The sequence below is a fragment of the Cygnus atratus genome, chromosome 2 (assembly GCF_013377495.2).
Source record: "Cygnus atratus isolate AKBS03 ecotype Queensland, Australia chromosome 2, CAtr_DNAZoo_HiC_assembly, whole genome shotgun sequence".
NCBI classification, from domain to species: Eukaryota; Metazoa; Chordata; class Aves; order Anseriformes; family Anatidae; genus Cygnus; species Cygnus atratus.
In genome coordinates this window covers 104501333-104519213 of record NC_066363.1, presented here as the reverse complement: position 1 = coordinate 104519213, position 17881 = coordinate 104501333, and the positions used below count along the sequence as shown (strand labels likewise).

Sequence of the window (17881 nt, the reverse complement as noted above, 5' to 3'; positions counted from 1 at the left end):
GTACAGATACTTCATTGCAGTTGCTGTTGGGATAACTTTGAATAACCATGGAATTAAAACAAAAACATTGTGACCCTTTCTTGCCTTAATTTACTGTTTTCTCTTACCTAAACGGCTCATTTCTACAACCAGTGGTTAGATTAGAGCTCAAAATAAGCCAAAAGCTATGAAATACGATCAAAATGAAGGACCGAAGGGGTTGTGGTGTTTTCAACATGGCTGATTTGGTTCCCAAGTTTTTAATAGAGCTAACTGGAGGACTGAGGTAGTCAATGATTAAAATAAGTGGAAGTTGCTGTATAGCAGTGTTCAATATAACGGGTACCTGCCTGGAAATCTGGGTCTCGGCCACCTGTTTTCTTTGTCCCTTGTAGGGCTGTTTCCATGGTCTGAGCAGCCTGTGCTGATCATCAACCCCGTGCCCAGAGTTTCCCATTCCTTGTGCATCAGGAATTGCTAGGAAATCCCGTACTTGTTTTCCAGCAGTGGCATGGGAGCATCGAAGGTACCAGCAGCGTGGTCTCCAGGCTAAACAGGGCCAGGGTGTGATCAGCACGGCAACATTTAACCCTCCCGGAGGGGACGGTTGTAAATTACCTGTGCGAGGACGGGTGGACCTGCAGTGGGGATAGCTCACGAGTAGATGGTGTCACTCGCCAGTGTAAACAAAGCGAGGATAGTCAGGGCTGAAATGTGATTACTTTTCAAACAGCATGTTATAATTCTGTGTCCCGGACTGAACCCTGCGTCCAGCACAGGAAAACAACCTACCGGAGGCGTGGCCAGCACATGGAGCATGTGGGCTGTGTGGCTAGCTGTGCGCATCAAGGACTGCTGGGTTTTTCTAGGAAACAAGATTTGGAGGCAGATCTTTAACTGAGGATTGCAAAGAGTGATTAAAAAAAAAAAAAAAGAAAGAAAAAAAAAGAAATCAATTTCACAATCCTTCCTATTAATGCAGAGTAAAGAACAGCTTTAACAGCAAGTTAATTCAGAGGCCTTCAACACTCTCCTCTTCTGTGTTAAATCCCTCCCCAAAACTTGCTTCTTCTCGCTTGCGTCACTAATCTCCACGCTGCTCCCATCTGTTTGGTTCCTTGCACCTAATCACGTTAAACACAATGACATAATATATCTAGATGTGCATGTGCGGGCACGTAAGTTACCTGAATTCACCGCAAATGGGAAAGGCACTTTTACTTTTCCTGGTGTGGTGTCATTCCTCAGAAACTTTTTCCGACAAACTTAACCTGTAAATGCCAGATTTAACCAAAAGGGTGAAAATTTACCCCAGGAGGTGGCAGCTTGAGAGCTGGGGGCATGGGAAGTCATCGTGCACGTCTGCGGTTGCTTGAAGCCAGCCCAGGCGCAAGCCCCCACCAGAAGGGCTCTGCTGGTCTCCCGCTCTGTCCCACCACGACTGTTTCCCACCTCCTTTTCTCGTGCGCTCACCCAGCGAGCAGCAAGCCATTTGATTTCAGATCAGAGCTGATCCGCTCGTCTGTGGCCAGCCCCACACCACCCAGATTCCCCAGGTGGGTGACCTACACAGGCTAGCAGCGAGCAGGGGGAAGCACGCCCGTATTTTCCAGTTTCAAGGCCATGTTTTTTCTCTTACTCTTCACCAGCTTTGTACCTTTTGGTATAGTTGTTAATGTCTGCAGAGTAGCAGAGGAAAAAAAAAAAGGATAAATAGTGTAAATGGGAAAGTCACGTTGCAAAATGGTGTCTGCCCAGTTTTGGTCACTGAAGATTGACTGTGTTTTCTTCTGTTTCAGAGATTACCATCTCTGCTATTAGTAAAATAAAAAAGCAGGTCTGCGTCCTGTGGCTTCCAGAATGAGTTTTTTGTTTCCACAGTCAAGACTGAGGAGATAGGAGGCAGAACAGCAATTATAGGCTTGATAAAATTTCACCTAAAACTTACCCAGTTTAACCAGCCCTCGGCTTTATCATTAATATGCTAGACTTGTAATGGTTTGTGGAGGAGCGCTGCAACTCGGTATGCCGCAGCCTGCTTGGGGAGCTTCAGCCCTTTCTTTCTCCAGCGTGGCCGTGCTGGTTTTAGGTCGGGGTAAAACCTCTGCGATAAGGCAGGCAATCCGAGAAGGAAGCAGGTCCCCATGGACCTGCTTTGATGGGATATCTGGCACTTGTTGCCCCGTTGTTCAGCTCCTACAGGGCTTGAAACTTGAAACTTGATGATAAATTCTTAACAAATAGGTCAGGAGCCAAACATTGCTCTGAGGATGCTTAGCACTTGCTTAGCACTTGCTTCGCCTATGGATACAGCAGTCTGTAGCCAGTTTTCAGTCACTCTGCCTGCACCAGTGCAACAATATCTTATTAAACAAATGTTGGCAGGTAGGAAAGGAGTGGGTTATGCAGCGTGCCCGTCTCTCTACACGGAGAACTTGCCAAAGCAGTTGTTCTATGCTGTGGGTTAATGCCCTTCAAGAACTGAGAAGACTCTGAACATCCAAGCGGGATCACTTCTCTGAGGCCCTCTCTCCTCCTGGCTTTTTCTCCTTGACTTTGAGTCAAGGGGTTGTCTTTTTGAGACTGGTCCATGGGGTTGGTCTGCAGATGTGAGGTGTGTGGGGAGCAGTGGCTATGGCCCCATGGTCTGAGTGTTTGCTGGGTGCTTGGCCATCTCCATGATCTGGAGAAATAACGAGGACCTCGGAGGAAGGCTGGCCCTGCGGGTTAAGCAGGGATGGGAGGAAACCTGTGAGGTGGAGGGCATTGGGTGATCACTGCGCTTGCTCTGGGGAGCGGGTGCTCCTGGGCTCTGCGCTGCTCCTGCACCCGGCACGGCCAGAGGCACCTGTAAGTCCCAGCCACCACACTGCTCTGTGGCTGCCCCTGGGCTTGGGAACTGCTCTGCCCGAAAACCAGACAGAAAAAGCGGCTCCTTGGCCGGGCCGGGGCAGGCAGAGGGGTTAAAGGGAAGCCAGCCGCTGGGAGTTTTGCCAAGGACGCGCATGAAACCGGAGCCCGAGATCCCTGGCATTTTTTCTTTCCCCTCCCCCTCTATTTTTTTTTTTTTAAACTTCCCCCGGGGGGGAGCAGCCCGGCGGGGCAGCGGGGGCAGCGCCCTGCCTGAGGGGGCTGCCACCATTTTGGGGCGAGCGGTCGCCGCCGCCCCGCCTCCCGCCGTGCCCGCGCCGTGCCCACCGCCCCGCTCCCCTCCGGCCGCGGCTCCCCGCGGGCTCCCCCAGGCGAGCGGCGCCGGGGCCGCCGGCAGGGCGGGGGCGGGAGGAGAGGAGGAGGAGGAGGAGGAGGAGGAGGGAGCGGAGCCGGCGGGAGGAGGAAGAGGAGGAGGAAGGCGAGGAGGCTCCGCCGGGCGGCCGCGGCTTAAAGAGCGGAGCGGCGCGGTAAGCTGCCCGACCCTCCGCGCCTGCCCCTCGCTCGCTCACGCTGCCCGCGGGTCTCGCGTGGGGGTGGCTGGGTGGGTGGGTGTGTGGATGGGGGCGGCGGCGGCGGCGATGGACCTTATTTTTTCTCCCCGTCGTTTCTAATTATTATTTTTATTTTCCCCAATTACCCCCGTGCGGACAAAGCCCGCTCACCAGGTTAGGCGCGACCCGAGGGCAGCGGGGGCTCCCCCCCCCCCCAGCTCCCCGCCGCCCCATGGCAGCCGGCGGCCGGTAACCGGGGCCGGGCCCCGCCGCTGCCCTGGGCCGGGAGAGGCGGCGGCGGCAGGGCCGGGCTGAGGCACGGAGCGGCCCCCGCACGGCTCCCCCCGGCCGCATGGAGCCCGGGGCGGGCGGGTGATGCGGGGCCCGGCCGGGAGCATGGCCGCCGAGCGGCTTAACGGCACGGCGGGGAAGGATGCCCGGCTAAGGGAGCTGGTGGCGGACGGAGGTACCCCCGGTCGTGCTCGGTTGGCGGCTGCGGGGGCGTGAGGGGGGGGTGTGGGGGCGCAGAGCCCCCCGGGGCTCGCCATGGGGCAGGCGGGGGGGGGCGTTGGGTGTCGGGGGGTGGCTGCGGGTGGCGGTGAGGAGCTCCTCGTCCCCTCGCATAGGGGTACTGATAGGACGACGTGGGCATGTCTATAGCATAACAAGCCATTTCCCCGCTTTCTTTTTCCTTTACTTTTCGTGGAAGGCGTTTTTATTAACTCTGCCCTTGCCTTTTTCGTGCTGTGTGTCTGTGAGGAAAAATTCCCCCCCTGGAAAAGAAACCTGGCGTAAATGCCACAGCCTGCATGTAGCAGGCACTGGGAGGTAAAACTGGCTCGCTGCCCCAACCCCCTGGCCTCCCCCTGCTTTCTCCCCAGCTTTATTTATGGAAAAAGCCCTTATTAGGAAAACTACGTTTCTGGAAGGTAGCGCCGGGGCTGCGAGGGCTGTTATACACGGCACACGTGCGGCGGGGGGGCGAGGGACCCAAGTGACTAAGTGTGTGTCAGCAGCCGTCAGAAGCTGTTCCCATTGCCTTGAGTGGTGCCAGCAAACAGAGACGGCTTCTGTTCGTGTCTTTTGCTCTTTCTCTTCTCCTAATAATAACCTAGTGACTAGGGGGAGGACCGGGCTGGAGGAAGAAGGGGGTGAATGCCGTCTTCCTCTCCTCCTGAACTTCAGCAGGATGCTTTGTGGCGTTTTCGTGCTTGCAGTGCAGCACTGAACTTGGAAAATCCTCCTGCGATTCCAATATACGTTCACATTTTAGCCCAACGTCTCCAAGTGATTCCTCCCCTTGCCGGAGGGAAACGCTGACAGCCCTGAGCCCTGATTTCCAAAGGAGAGGTGCTGTCCCCCACTGCTGAAACGCTGGGACCTCGATAAATTTAGAAGACTCTGCCCTTGGCAGATACAGAAGCAACATGTCATTCCAGTGATCTTTGCATTCTAGGAAAGCCTAAATCAACATTGCTCACTTTGCATGTTGCCCTTTAGCAACAGTCTCTCAACTTCCAGTCTGAAGTATTGTGTGGACCCAAGCCGGGGAAAAAAAGGGTTTGGGGTACAGAAGCTCTTTGGTACTCAGTAGCCAGAGAAATCTGAATTGCAGCGGTTGTTGGCTGTGGCAAGCCTGTATTCTGTGCTTTTGAGCCAGGAGAAAATGATTTTGTAGTTCAACACTGTTTTGGGGGGTTGCTTTTGATTGATTCTCATGCTTCCTGCCTTTGGATCTCTTGGTGGTGACATCTCAAGTGACTCAGGAAAAAAAGTGGCCGTTGCTGATACGGGGCCGATGGCAAAAGCAGAGCAAAGTGCTGACTAAGGAAATATCTGTAAGTGGTGGTGGTCACAGTGTTTGAAAGGAGTCCGAGAATAATGAAACCGCCTTGGGGTTTCCTTTAGCTCCACCACAGGTGGTTTCGCATTTTGTGCGTGAAGGACATTTTTCTAGCTTGGCTTCATAGTTGTGTTTGCGTAAGCTTCAGCTACTGGTATTGCACAGGAGGGTGAGGATGACTACAAATGAAGGAGATAAGAGAGAACAAGCTTGTTTCTCTGATGTTTGCTTTGGCTTTATTATTCTTTTTTTTTTTTCTCTGGTATTTTTCTTTTCTCGTTGGCTTTTGAGAGGAAGGAATTTGACATCGGTTTCCTCAAATTCATGTTTTGGTGCTCAAAAGTAGGGTCGTTTCTGCAAAGTGCTGAGAACTGAGCAACTCCTGCTGCTGCTTTGCTTCTTACCTGCGTGACAACCGGAGACCTCCTCCCATTGCCTGGAGTTGTCTCTCAAGATGAGAGCATCCCTGGCGAGCAGCACAGTTTCCATAGAAATATCTATGACTGTAACTTCCAAAGGGCAATTTCTTCCCTTACATTGCTCATCCGTGCTGCTCCAGTAGAGCTGGAAGGGTGCAAGAGTGGCTGCGAGCAACTCATTTCTAAATATACTCAGTATTTGTGCATGGGGGGGACCTTTGATAAGGTGATGGGCTCTGACGGCGCTAATTGTAATCGTATCTCTTGCGACAGCTAAGACCCTGGTTTCTTTTTAGCCATGGTGGAACATGTCTTGGTTTTGAGTACCAGAACTCTTTTTTTAGACGCTTAGCTGAATGGGAGTGTCCTAGAGAAGTTAATTTTACTCTAGTTGGAGAGAAGTAAGTAATTAAAGAAGGCACTTGGTGTAGGTCCAAAAGGAGAAAAAGGCTGTTTGCAGCTTGACTTAGGTCTTCACACGATTTAGCTGATAAAAATTAAGAAAAGTTTTCCCGGCTGTAGTCTTCCTGATCTTTTTTTGTTTTGTTGTTTGAGTCCAGCAGCAGAATAGCAATCATTGAAGCACTAGATACAGTGTCCGGAGTCCTCTCTCAGTGACTTCTGCTTTGAAGCTTATAGAGCCCTCTGGCCTCTACTGGTGTCGCAGGTGGCTTTTAAAATAAGTTCTGTTTTTTGTTACCCAATGGAATTGTTTATGCTGAAGAATTTATTACCTGTAAAGGAAGTGATGGAGGATCACCCAGAAGTTTCTCAACTTAGACCTGCAGTCACTCATACCAATTGATTAGCAATGCCAAAAAGTGAAACATTTCATACTTTTTAGGACATCATTTTCTTTGCAAAACTTTGCAAAGTGGACGGCATCAATTCTGATGAAATACCAAGTGTTTTCGGGCTATTCCTTTGATGAATTACATTCTGTCTGTGACTGACTTTTTTTTCTTTTTCTCTTCTTTGTTTTAGCTGAACTGGAGTTTGTTCAAATCATCATTATAATTGTGGTTATAACTGTTATGGTGGTAGTGATCATCTGCTTGTTGAACCATTACAAACTCTCGACACGCTCTTTTATCAACCGGCAGAGCCAAAGCAGAAGACAGGAAGAAACTTTGCAGACGGTGAGTACAAACCCTTCTACCAAATCCCTTTCCCTCATGCTGTACTCGTCTGCATCCAAGCCTGCAGAGAAGCTCTGATACGCACAACTCTTTGAAAAACTTCCAATGTTAGTTTCAGTACTGTCATTGGATTTGTCAGTGGAAAAAATTAGAATGTAAATTTAAAATTTACTGCCTTTGAGTATTCTTAGGCCCTGCTATGCTCTACGTAGCGTGTTTTCATTTTGTGTTTGGAAGCTCAGGTGTGGCATCCTGTTCGCTGCTGTTGCTGTGGCATGAGGGGAAATGGAAGGGGATTAAATGGGGATCACCTGGGGTATGAAGAACTGACATTTGTGTTGTGACTTTTCAGATATTTACTAATATCTTGGAGTTTTACCACTATTACTGCTCTGTGAAGCTGCAGTGACAGTTTGCTGGATCCAAAACACTAGACCAGTAGCTGCCCAGGAGAACGCCGTGTTTATGTTTAATTCGAGCAGCAAGAAAATGCTAGGAAAGTGATCCTTCTCAGGGGCCTGGAGTGGCTAAGATGTCCTGTTAGGGAGCCAGAGGCTTAAGGCTTAATCTCCATCTAGATTTTCCAAGGCTGTCCCAAGTCAACCCAGCAGTAAAGGGGCTCGTAACTTGCCTCGGGAGCCAGAAGCTTGCTGGGTGGGATGCGCTGGGTGTAGCTTTTTGATGCTTTGAATCCTGGATTGAATTCCTGGCAACCTGGTTGTATTTACTGCTGTCAAAAAAGAAAAAAAAAAAAAAAAAAAGAGATTGTAACTGGAAGGCACAGTCCCATGATAGTTTAAACCACTCTTCAGTCCACTGTCTTACCCTTCTTTCCATCCTGGTTGTGTGTTTCAACCTCCTTCTTTGGGCTCCGTGTCACAGGGACATGACGAGGTGCTTCAGGGAGCTAATCTGGCTGAAAACCAGTTGCTTTTTAACAACTTTCGCTGAGGTGACTAACTCTTACACCTTGGAGGCTGCGGAGGAAAGAGAGGAGCCGTCTCCTCGGGAGGAGGCAGCCTTGGTGCCCATCGTTCTGGTAACCAGGAGTGTCGAGCTCTAATTTAGTTACAGATGAAACTACAGCTTGCGAAACCGTAACCTTGTGGACTTCTGGGCTGGAAAAATTGACTAGATTAATTTGAGAGTTTTTTTGAAATGGACACACTAATTTAAGAACCACACTTCTGTCTGAAAAGTGTTAACTGTAATTGCTACAAGTAGCTAAAATGACATGATTTGAGATAAAGGAAACACATTTTCATCTTCACAAATCTTTTAAAATGGCAGCGAGCTGTCAAATGCATGAGGAAACCCATTATTTCCTGTGTACGGTTCGTTAGTATGGTCTGTTATTAGAGTGAACGGCGCCTTCTCTCTTGGAAGCCAGGGAGGAAACATCATCTCCTTGCAAATAAGGACGTCGGATTTGACACTGGGGACTCGGGAGCCGCTTTAGTATCCAAAACTGCTCTTAAATCATCTTTAAAACACTGACTCAGTTTCAGTTTGATGGCACCCTTGTAAGTATCGATGGCGACAGTCAAGTGAGGACTTTGTGGGAATTGGTAATCGGTTGGCAAGAAGTGGTTACTAATTCTTCCGGAAACTGTCTGATGTGGGTTTGTCATCGCTGTTACTCATCTTGGCTTCTGATAAGCCGAAGCCATACTTAAAAAAGGTCATATATGCGGGGAAGAGACCTTTGGCAGTCTCTGAGGTCAGACATCAAATACTTCTGAATTTTCCTTTATCTTAGACATCAGAAGGAAAGTCTGGTGGAAACTAGCCGTGCTCTGTTTGCAGCGCAAACCGTAGGAGCAGTGTACAGTGCGTGAGGAGCAGGGAATGGACGCGCTTGGTTGGTGATGTGAAACTGGAAATGAGCAGTCCAGTCGTGCCGTCCCAAGCAGAGTGGATTGGACAAGGCGAACAGGCAGCGTGCGCTGTAAGGCGCAGGGTAGGTTGTACCTTGTAAAATACACCTGCCTTTTAACCAGGCAGGCCTCCGTCCGCGTGCGAGTGCTGATGGGAAGTGGGTTTTCTTCCAAGGGAACAGGTCTTTTGTGGTGTGCAGACTCTGAAAATGGATTTAAATGTCTATTAACCACTAATGCGTAGAGGGAATGTCATTCGGACTCAGGCCTTTTGTCGGTAGAGAAATGGTGAACGAAAACGGGAAGTTCAGCAGTATTTTTGAAACAAAACCAGTAAATGAACTAGCTGGTTCCTGCAGGGAACTATGAAGAGAAACCACCCCTCGCCTGACCGAGGTTGCAGAGGCGTAGCCAGAGACAGGATCTGCCCTTTCTTATTCAGATGGGCCTTTTTTGTTGTTGTTTTTGTTTTGTTTCTGTCTCCCTTCATGCCTGTGCTGCGTTCAGCTGTGCGCCTTTTCCTCAAGCCTGTCCTGTTTCTGGATGAGGGTGCCCTCCAACAGCTGAGCTGCAGCCGCCCTGAAGACCAGCTCACCCACTGCCAATCTCATTTATTCTGCTTCTTTTTACAAGTGCAACAGAAATGAACGGGTGAATTCTCTACTGCCTTTATCGCCAGCCTCACACCTGTAAAACTTGTGGGGTCAGGGCTCTGAAATAATGAAATGCAACATGTGCTTACGTGCTCGTGGGTTTCTTCTTCATCTGGCTGAACTTCCTTCTTGTTTTTTTTAAAGAAAAAAAAAAGGCCTAGAGGTTGAAATTCTCATTGTCCAGAAATCAGGGTATTAAAAAGAAGATGAAATACCTCTAGAAGCCCAAGTGTGAGCAACACTTGAAGGGCAGAAAAGAGGCTGGTCCCAGAAAATCTGCGAGTTGGTTTTCAACAAATGCATGCTGAAATGCAGTTGTTGCGTTCTTGTTCTGTAACTGTGCTTTTCTGCGTGCCCATCAGTTCCATTTAAAATTTTTATTTTTTCTTTTCTGTTTTCCCCTCCTTTTTATCCCTTCTGGGGTCTTACCACCTTCCAGTCTTTTCCCTGGTCTGTCTGTATTTTATTACCGCAACTAGTGTGCTGAGGCCTTAAACAGCCCCACAGCTGGGACACAGCAGTCTCTTGAGGGCTCAGAAATACTGGGTTTTCCTGTCGTGGTGCTGCTGAGGATGCTCCTTCACCTCCCAGGGCAAGCCCCCCATCTCCTGGTGTGGATATTAAAACGTACAAACCCTTAAAACACACTATGTTTGGCAGAATTTAACCACGGTTGTAATATCAGCAGAAATACGGGTCTGGGGGAGACAACTGTGAGCTGAGCGCCAGCTGTGCTGGCCTGAGTGGCGACCCGAAGTGAGGACGTGTGGTACTGAGCGGTGTCTGTGTCTCGCTGCATAAAACATTGAACGTTTCCCCCTGCTGGCCAAGCCACCGGCGTTTGGCACATGGCGCCGAGGGGGAACCAAAGGCTGTGCGGGGTGGAGAGGGCCGGGAAGGGGGTCGGGGCTCCGGCACTGGAGAAATGCCTCCTCTCCAGTGGGAACAGGGATGTATCCGGCAGCGCCAAGGGCTTCGGGATGGAGCCGTGTGGCAGCCCCAGAGCGGCGCATCTGTGCGTGGGGTACGACCGTCTGGCGTCCCAGGGGAGGTACGTGCGGCTGCCAGCGCGGTCTTTTCCTCGCCGGGACAAAACCAAGATAAATCTTGCTTTCTGGTGATTAACTTGGGGTGTCATCACCCGTGATTTCCAGGGGGATGCTGAGGGAAAGCTGATTAACAAAGTGACTTGCAGGGAGGCGCTTAATGAGCTTCTGATGTTGCTAAATTGATTCCTTCTTCCCATCCTGGCGGCTTCACTCTTTACGTCTTGTTTTCTTACAAATCGATGTTGAAGGAGTACCAGATGCTTGGGCTGCCCCAGTCCCGCTCCTGGCAGCGGAGCGCCCGTGTCCATCACGCAGGATGCGTGCCCCGACCAGCTCCCGTGTCCCTGCCTCCCAAATGGGGGCAGCGTCGCCGCTAGGGCTGCTCAGCTTGCGATGGGACCGGCATTGATAGTGCTGAGATCCAGCAGCATGGCTGTAAAAGCACCGTGCTCTTGCCCAGGACAGCTCTTTCAGAAGGAAAGTGGAAAAGCAGGAGGGCGAGAGAAAATACTCGGCAGTGTTGCCAGCTACGTGGATTTGTTGGAGATGGCAAATGTTTGTCTTGCCTGTTGCCCCACCAGCGTTAGCACTGCTGCTTCTGTTCCCTGCTGACATGCCCGACCCACCCGTTCTCATTTTCTTAGCGAACCGTGCAAAGGAAAGAAAACCCCGGTGTCAACAAGAGCCCAGTCGGTGGCCAGGAGGGAGCGTAGGTGGTGAGAACACCCTGCTTGGCCAGACTTCTTCCCTTGCACCAGGCATCAGCTCACAGGAACGTCTGGGACGCGCACCGTGTTCTCCTTCTGCCTGCCAGGACGGACAGCGTGTGCTGGCTGCTGCTCTTTGAAGTCCACCACAAAAAAGCCAGAACAGCTTTAATAAGGGCAGCATCATCAGTCTTCAGGTAGGGCTAGAAGCGAGGAGCGCCGGCTCCTGGTGGCTACTGACTCAGCGTGTCACCTTGGGCAGCTTGCTTCATCTCCAAATCAAGGAGGAAGCATAATAATGCGTATTTCCTCCACTTCCAGGAAATGAAGATTACGTCAGGTGGCAAAGTGCTGTGAGCTTGGGGAAGTAAAGACTTTAAAGCATCAAGTAACAGAAATAACCGCTGTAAATGTCAGGAGGCAGAATAAGAGTGAGAGTTCTGACTCTCTCCATAATTATCTCTCTTGAACTTCTTGTTGGTAGTGTGCCATTCTGCAAGATGCTGTAACCTTTCCTGCCCTTGGGGAAAAAAAAGCTTATAAAGGAAGAAGCAGTCTTGCTCTTGTTGTTCTGTTAGGGACAAGGCAGTAGTTTTGCCTTGCTCGTGTTTGGGAGGGGAAGTGTTGTGATCTTCAGAGCTGTGATGCTCTGCATCAACTTGAGAACAGGCAGGGCAGGGAGGAACGGACCTGTGTGTGTTCCTCGAGTGAGGCACTGATTAAATGTGCTGTAATATATCACTGCCACCTAGGGCCAAAATCGGAAACTGCACTGCCATTTGAAACACTTCACCTGCAAGAAAGAGATAGGGGTATTATTTTATATGTATGTGTGTAAAATTGTATATGTAAAATTTGAATTTAGTTAGGGGGAAGAGAGGGACCTTCTTAATACCCATAACTGCATTTCAGAGAGTGAAAAACTGACTTGTTCCCAGGAAGTACCATTTCAGGCAGAGTTCTAATTGTCAAAAAGTAAAAAGTGGAAAAAAAAACCACCTGAAAATCTCCTTAAGGGAGTCAGTAAATAAGCAAATTTGTGATTGTATGGGTTTGTCTTGCTTCATTACAGTTTGAGGAGTTTTTCTTACTGAGCATACATTCTTACCTGAAATTAATCCTGAGTTAAAAAATCTTCCAGTAAGTTTCTTTCCTCCCATCCGTCAATGTGCAGATGCTGAACCATGGAGGTTGGATCACAACGTATGCTCCAGGAGGCTCAGTGATTAAAAGTGGCCTTAGAAAGTCATCTTCCTAAACTGTTTGATTCTAGAGGCTATAAATCTTCGTAAAATATAAATTAAGCACGTTATCGTGGGTTTATCCAGTCTCCTAAGTTCTAAACATTGACGTAAATGATCATTACCACAAGATAATTAAGTAATCGCCCAGCTGGATTTATTAAATGACGCTGTTATTTCAAAACCTAATCACAACATTTATTTCTGTAAGTTGTCATGAAACCCAGGAACAGCTAGAGTCAGCAAAAGACGTAGCTGCAGCCGTCAGATTTTGCTTGCTCTGGCGTTATTTGTAGGAGCTGGGATTTACCGTGGAGACTCATACCCTTTTTCATTCCACAACCTAGCCGTGTTAAAAACGATTACAACACAGGGAATGAACGCATGGGCTTTCCCTCCATGGCGCTTATAAATATTCAAGCTCACGCTTGCAGACTTGTAGCCTAAGAAGGAGCAAGTTGAATGGGCCAAGGCTACCAGGTACACACAAGAAGCAGGTACATGATGTATGACCTATATAAAAAAACCATCCTGCCTGGTGTCGGGACAGACGATTTTCCTTGGGTGGAGACTTGAGGAAGGCAGATAATAAATCTGCTGTGGTGGGTGCAATGATTCCAGGAAGGTAGGATGGCTGAAAAGGCCAGAATTGGCAAGATGGGGCAGATGCTTGTTTGCATGCAATTCTCTTGTTCAGACAGATGGCACCCCATGGAGGGAGTGAGTGTGTTTATGGAAGGCAAAGATCAGAAAACTTCTGTAGCATTTCAGAGCAAGATTCAGCAAAGTGCTTCAATGTGTTTTTATTGATTTCCCAGTTTTTCTGTTAGCTGTTGGACATGATATTAAGCATAAATAATTTTCCTGTTTTGTACTGTCCTTCAAATACATAAATATGAACCCCACAGAACCATTCATAATTAAGCATTGGCATGTTGTTTGTTGTCTGTCCCCCGTCTGTCATTTTCTTGCCATATTGTCATCTTGCTCTCCTCTTCTTTCAGTGTAGGAGAGCCCTTGCTCAGTGCAAGTCACTGTACAAAAAGTTCTTCTCCTACCAGGATTCAAGGATTCCTTTACAGCTGAGTGCTGGAGGCACAGGTGCCTGCCAGCTCCTTTCCTTTCTCCTTGCCTCTCGCGCTGTTGATTTTAAGACTTGTGCATGCATTAAGAAAGAATCACAGTAAGAGTGCAGTGCCTCTTCTTACATTGGGTCAGCTGGCCTGGGCTTATTGCCGTGGTGATGGGAGCCTCCCCCACCACGGGGCTGGGCCAGCCTGGATATTAGTGTGAGGTGGGTCTGTGCGTGGAGTGTGAGCCCGGTGATTTCAAAACACGGACGTGCCGAGCACGTGCTACCAGCCGTCTGCCTGGGGAGTTTGTCTGGCTCATGGGAGAGAGATCTTACTGGGGGGTGGCTGTTGCCAAATGACTTACTCAGCCTGCTGGTCGTTCCCCAGAAAACCTCCGGGAAGGTGGTAGCGTAGGACACAGGTGGGCTGTAGGACACACCGTCACAGAGGCCGTGTTTTACACACCCTTGCATCCTAAGGATCTCAGAAGTACACAGCAACTCCAGTCTTCTGTCAGGCTGCTGCTGGTAGATGCTGCTGGTTCCAGGGCTGGTTCTTAGGTCTGGGCGCCGAGGCACAGCGTGCAGGTCCCGCTCCCTCTCGGCGTGGGGAGCAGCTACACACTACCCTATTGTAAGCCATCGCTTGAAGGAACCTGCTGTTGGGCAGCACGGGACGTGTATGTAGTTCGTGGGCTGTTAATTGGGCACTTCAGCTTTGACTAATAGATTTTACTTCACTGCCACAAAGTTGGAGCCTGTTTGGCCAGCTACTGATAACTTGCTTGTCTTTAATTGTGCAAATACAACCTCAGGTATTTCAAAATGAGGGCATCTGGCTGTTGGAGAGGTGGAAAGGAAGGTGGATACTCATAATTTGAACCACTACAGTTATACAGTTATAATTTCTGCAGTTGACAAAATCTCATATAGCCACTGAAGCATATGAACCTACCCAAGATTTGTCCTTTATATCAGGCCTTTGTGAGTGGGGACACTTGCAAAAGGAAGTTGTAAATAATTGCAATTGTCAGCCTTCTATATCTGCTCTCTGAAGCTACAGAAGAGAAGTGATTGACCAGCTTTGTTATTTGAAGCATTTCCCTTAACAGCTGAATCCTGTGGGAGATTCCTCTTAGAGCAGCTTTCCTCTGTGCTGGACTCTCCTGACAAGATCACAGACGGCTTTTGGTCTCTGAGTGCCATGCTGAACATCTAGTTAGGTCTATTTTTACATCTGAAGTATGTTCAAAGATGCTATGGTGAGAAAAAGCGGTACAGTAGGATTGAGGGTAGTCTATACAGGGTAATGCTTTTGGGGGCAGTATGCATTTTCTTTCCTGTTCCTGAAATTTCTTGTCTGTAACATCATGAAACTTTACTTAGCACCAAGACAATGCTCATGACCAGATAATTACAGTCTTAGTGAAGAAAAAAAATCAATTCTGTCCTTTATAGTCTCTCTGACGTGTCCTTTTCAGCTTTGAAATTTTCCAATAAGATAAATTAATTCAGTAGTTATTGTGACTCTAAAAAATTGAGAAGAAAAAACTATACCTGAAGCTGTTTTCCCATAGTGACAATACTTTCTTTGCCCTTTTATTGTGCCCTGGGCATTGGTATGGTATCAGAACAGACTTTTAGGGCATGAGATAGAAAATACTGTGGCCTGAGAAGGTGGCTGGGGAAGTGGCTGAAGGGGGGAACTGGTGGCTGAAACCTCGGCTGTTTCATTACCGCAGGGAATTAGGCAACGGACAGGTTTGACCAGGATTTTCCTGGGTTTAGAGTGAACGTCGCTTCACCGGCGTTACAGACGTCAGGTTTTGTTGTGAACTGTTCTGACTCCCGCGTGTAATCTGGATCCTCGCCGCCAAGACAAGCCTCGTCGTACCTGCAGCCCTTGCTGACGTGGCCTCACCGCCGGCTGGGAGGTGACGGGTACCAGCTCAGCACACGAGGGCTGAACTGCCTCCTGCTGTCCCCGCGTGCTGCCAGGCACCTCAGCACCCTACCAACACGCCGAGCTCGGCTTGATCGGAGGCGGAGCTGCTGGTTGTTCTAGTTCTCAAAAGGAAGGAGTGGGACTTCTCCAGGTGTAGATAACCAGTTGTTAGAAGCTGATTACTCATAAGAGTTTTGGTATCGAGTTAAGATTGTTGTGCGATCTATTGATTTCTCTCATGTGTTTTCTTCTACATTTCAGGAAGGGTGCTTGTGGCCTTCGGAAAGCTTGGTATCGCGCCAGGGTGCTTCAGAGGTAAAGTCAGATTTCTTACTATCTTTGGCGATGTGCTTTCCTCCTTTTCGTTATGTATATTCGCCTCCTCTCAAAACATACATCTATTAAGTAAAGAAGCCTTTTCAGTGTAGGTCAAGAGCCAGATTCATGTGGACAACTGAGCCTGTCTCAATTCCCATTCAGTAAATGTCTAAGACTTTTTTAATTAAAAGACTGAAGTTCTAGCTACCCAATGCCTCATCTCCATCAGCAGCTCCCTGTAGCACAGTAGGTATTCACAGATAAGTGTCATGCAGTGGCTTGGTAATTTGAGTTTTCCGTGGAATCTGGGAGGCCTGTTGCTCTTCCCCCTGTATTTTTCCTGAATTTACAGCATGTTCTCTGTCGTCAGTGTTTCCTGTCTTCTGGCTAGCCACAGACGTTGCCACTCATTGTCCTGAGTGGTGGCACAGCTCTCCTGTGTCAAACTGAAACTTTGTGGTAACTGACGCTGTGTTTGTGGGGTCAGGGGACGAAGACCCTGCGTGGACGCTGAAATGAAAAGAGCAACTTGATAGATCTGGGTCTAAGAAGCTGGTGTGTCTGTCCAGATTTGGAATAGACCAAGTGAAAAGCAATAGCTCCTCACAGAGTATCTCAAACACTTCCTCTTGTAAATCCCGACCTTCCCCAGTGCTTAACACGCCAGAGACATTTTTTCCGCTCCCAGAGCAGAAGTCCCCCCTGGAGGCTGAGGTCTGGCTGAGAACTGAGGCGGGGCGGAGGACACCTGATCTGCTCTTGTAGTGAAGGCGTGCGATATGCTGGACCTTCACAAAATGTACTTAAAACGGCCATCTGAATTCTTTGATAATGTGGGGGGTTGCATTAACTCGGAGTAGGAGGGGGAGGCTCGAGCTGCAGCTGAAGTTCAGCATTGGGACATTTCATTTCCTCAGAACTAATTAATTGTGAAGATTAGAGAGAAATAATTTCAAGTGTTTCCTCTGTACAGCAGCAGAATTGTCTAATCTCGGCTCTGCATGCTGTAATGTCAGAAGGAGCTGTGTAGGATCTCGGCCTTCCTTTGTGAAACTGCTCTCAAATACCTTGCGTTGATCCTTCCTGCAACTCCTACCCCTTTTTTCACGCGCACGCACGTGGGAGCACAATATCTGCTGGATTAAACCTCTAAGATAGGCGACAGAGAGAAGCACTTTCCATTTTATCAGTTCCTCTCAAATACGGAGGACCCGCAGTGCTTTGCTCAGCCACGTGTCTCTCTCTTCCTGTTGCAGATTATGTATGCTCCAAGGTCCAGGGACAGGTTTACCGCCCCATCCTTTATGCAGCGGGACCGTTTCAGTCGCTTCCAGCCCACTTACCCTTACATGCAGCATGAGATCGACCTTCCTCCGACCATTTCCCTCTCGGACGGGGAAGAGCCGCCGCCGTACCAAGGCCCGTGCACCCTGCAGCTCCGGGACCCAGAGCAGCAGATGGAGCTCAACCGGGAATCCGTCAGGGCGCCGCCCAACCGAACCATTTTTGATAGCGACTTGATAGACATCTCGATGTACAATGGGGGCCCCTGCCCACCAAGCAGCAATTCGGGCATAAGTGCAACCAACTACAGCAGTAATGGAAGGATGGAAGGACCGCCCCCGACGTACAGCGAGGTCATGGGGCACTACCCAGGCTCCTCTTTTTTCCATCACCAGCACAGCAACGCGCCTCCTCCCTCGCAGAGGGGGAGCAGACTTCAGTTTCAGCAGAACAATTCAGAGAGCACAATTGTCCCCAGCAAAGGCCAGGACCGGAAACCAGGGAACCTGGTCTGAGTCACTCTCCCAGGTGCATTTGAACTGAAGACGAGATCCAAGCAGGGCGGCGGAGGAAGACCCCCGTGCTCCGGTGCACAATGTTGTTACATTTCACGTGGTACAACTTAGTAAAACCAAACGTGCAAACCAGTTCTTTGTTTCTGATTCCTTTCAGGGGAATTGCATGCAAAGCAGATCGAAAGAAATACAAACTTCCATTCAGTTTGTCTACAAGCAGTGTTTCAGGGGAGGGGGGGGGGATATATTATTTTTTTTTAATAAACTATTTCAATTATTTAATTCTAAAAGTAAACTTAGCACAGAAATGAGGCTGGTGTAGCCTGTTTTATACTCACTGAATGGCAGAAAGAAGAAGAAGGTTTTGCTAGATAAATGGGGGAAGAATTGGCCAGTTAGCTTTTTTTTTTCTCCCAGG

At 49.0% G+C, this 17881-nt stretch overlaps 1 protein-coding gene across 6 annotated transcripts in view; it reads left to right on the top strand.

The window, feature by feature from the left end:
• Window positions 1–17595, top strand: part of LDLRAD4 (low density lipoprotein receptor class A domain containing 4) — a 281786-nt gene extending 264191 nt beyond the window's left edge. For 4 of the 6 annotated variants that reach the window (XM_050708600.1, XM_035565323.2, XM_050708599.1 and 1 more), the window contains 3 exons: window positions 6648–6802; window positions 15608–15661; window positions 16921–17595. In XM_050708600.1, coding sequence (XP_050564557.1) covers window positions 6648–6802; window positions 15608–15661; window positions 16921–17463 — 752 coding nt within the window. In that variant the 3' untranslated portion in view covers window positions 17464–17595. Of the gene's footprint in view, window positions 1–3242; window positions 3378–3702; window positions 3868–6647; window positions 6803–15607; window positions 15662–16920 lie in introns of those variants that run through there. The other 2 variants (XM_035565327.2, XM_035565326.2) reach the window with 2 other exon arrangements.
• Window positions 17596–17881: the final 286 nt, after the last annotated feature.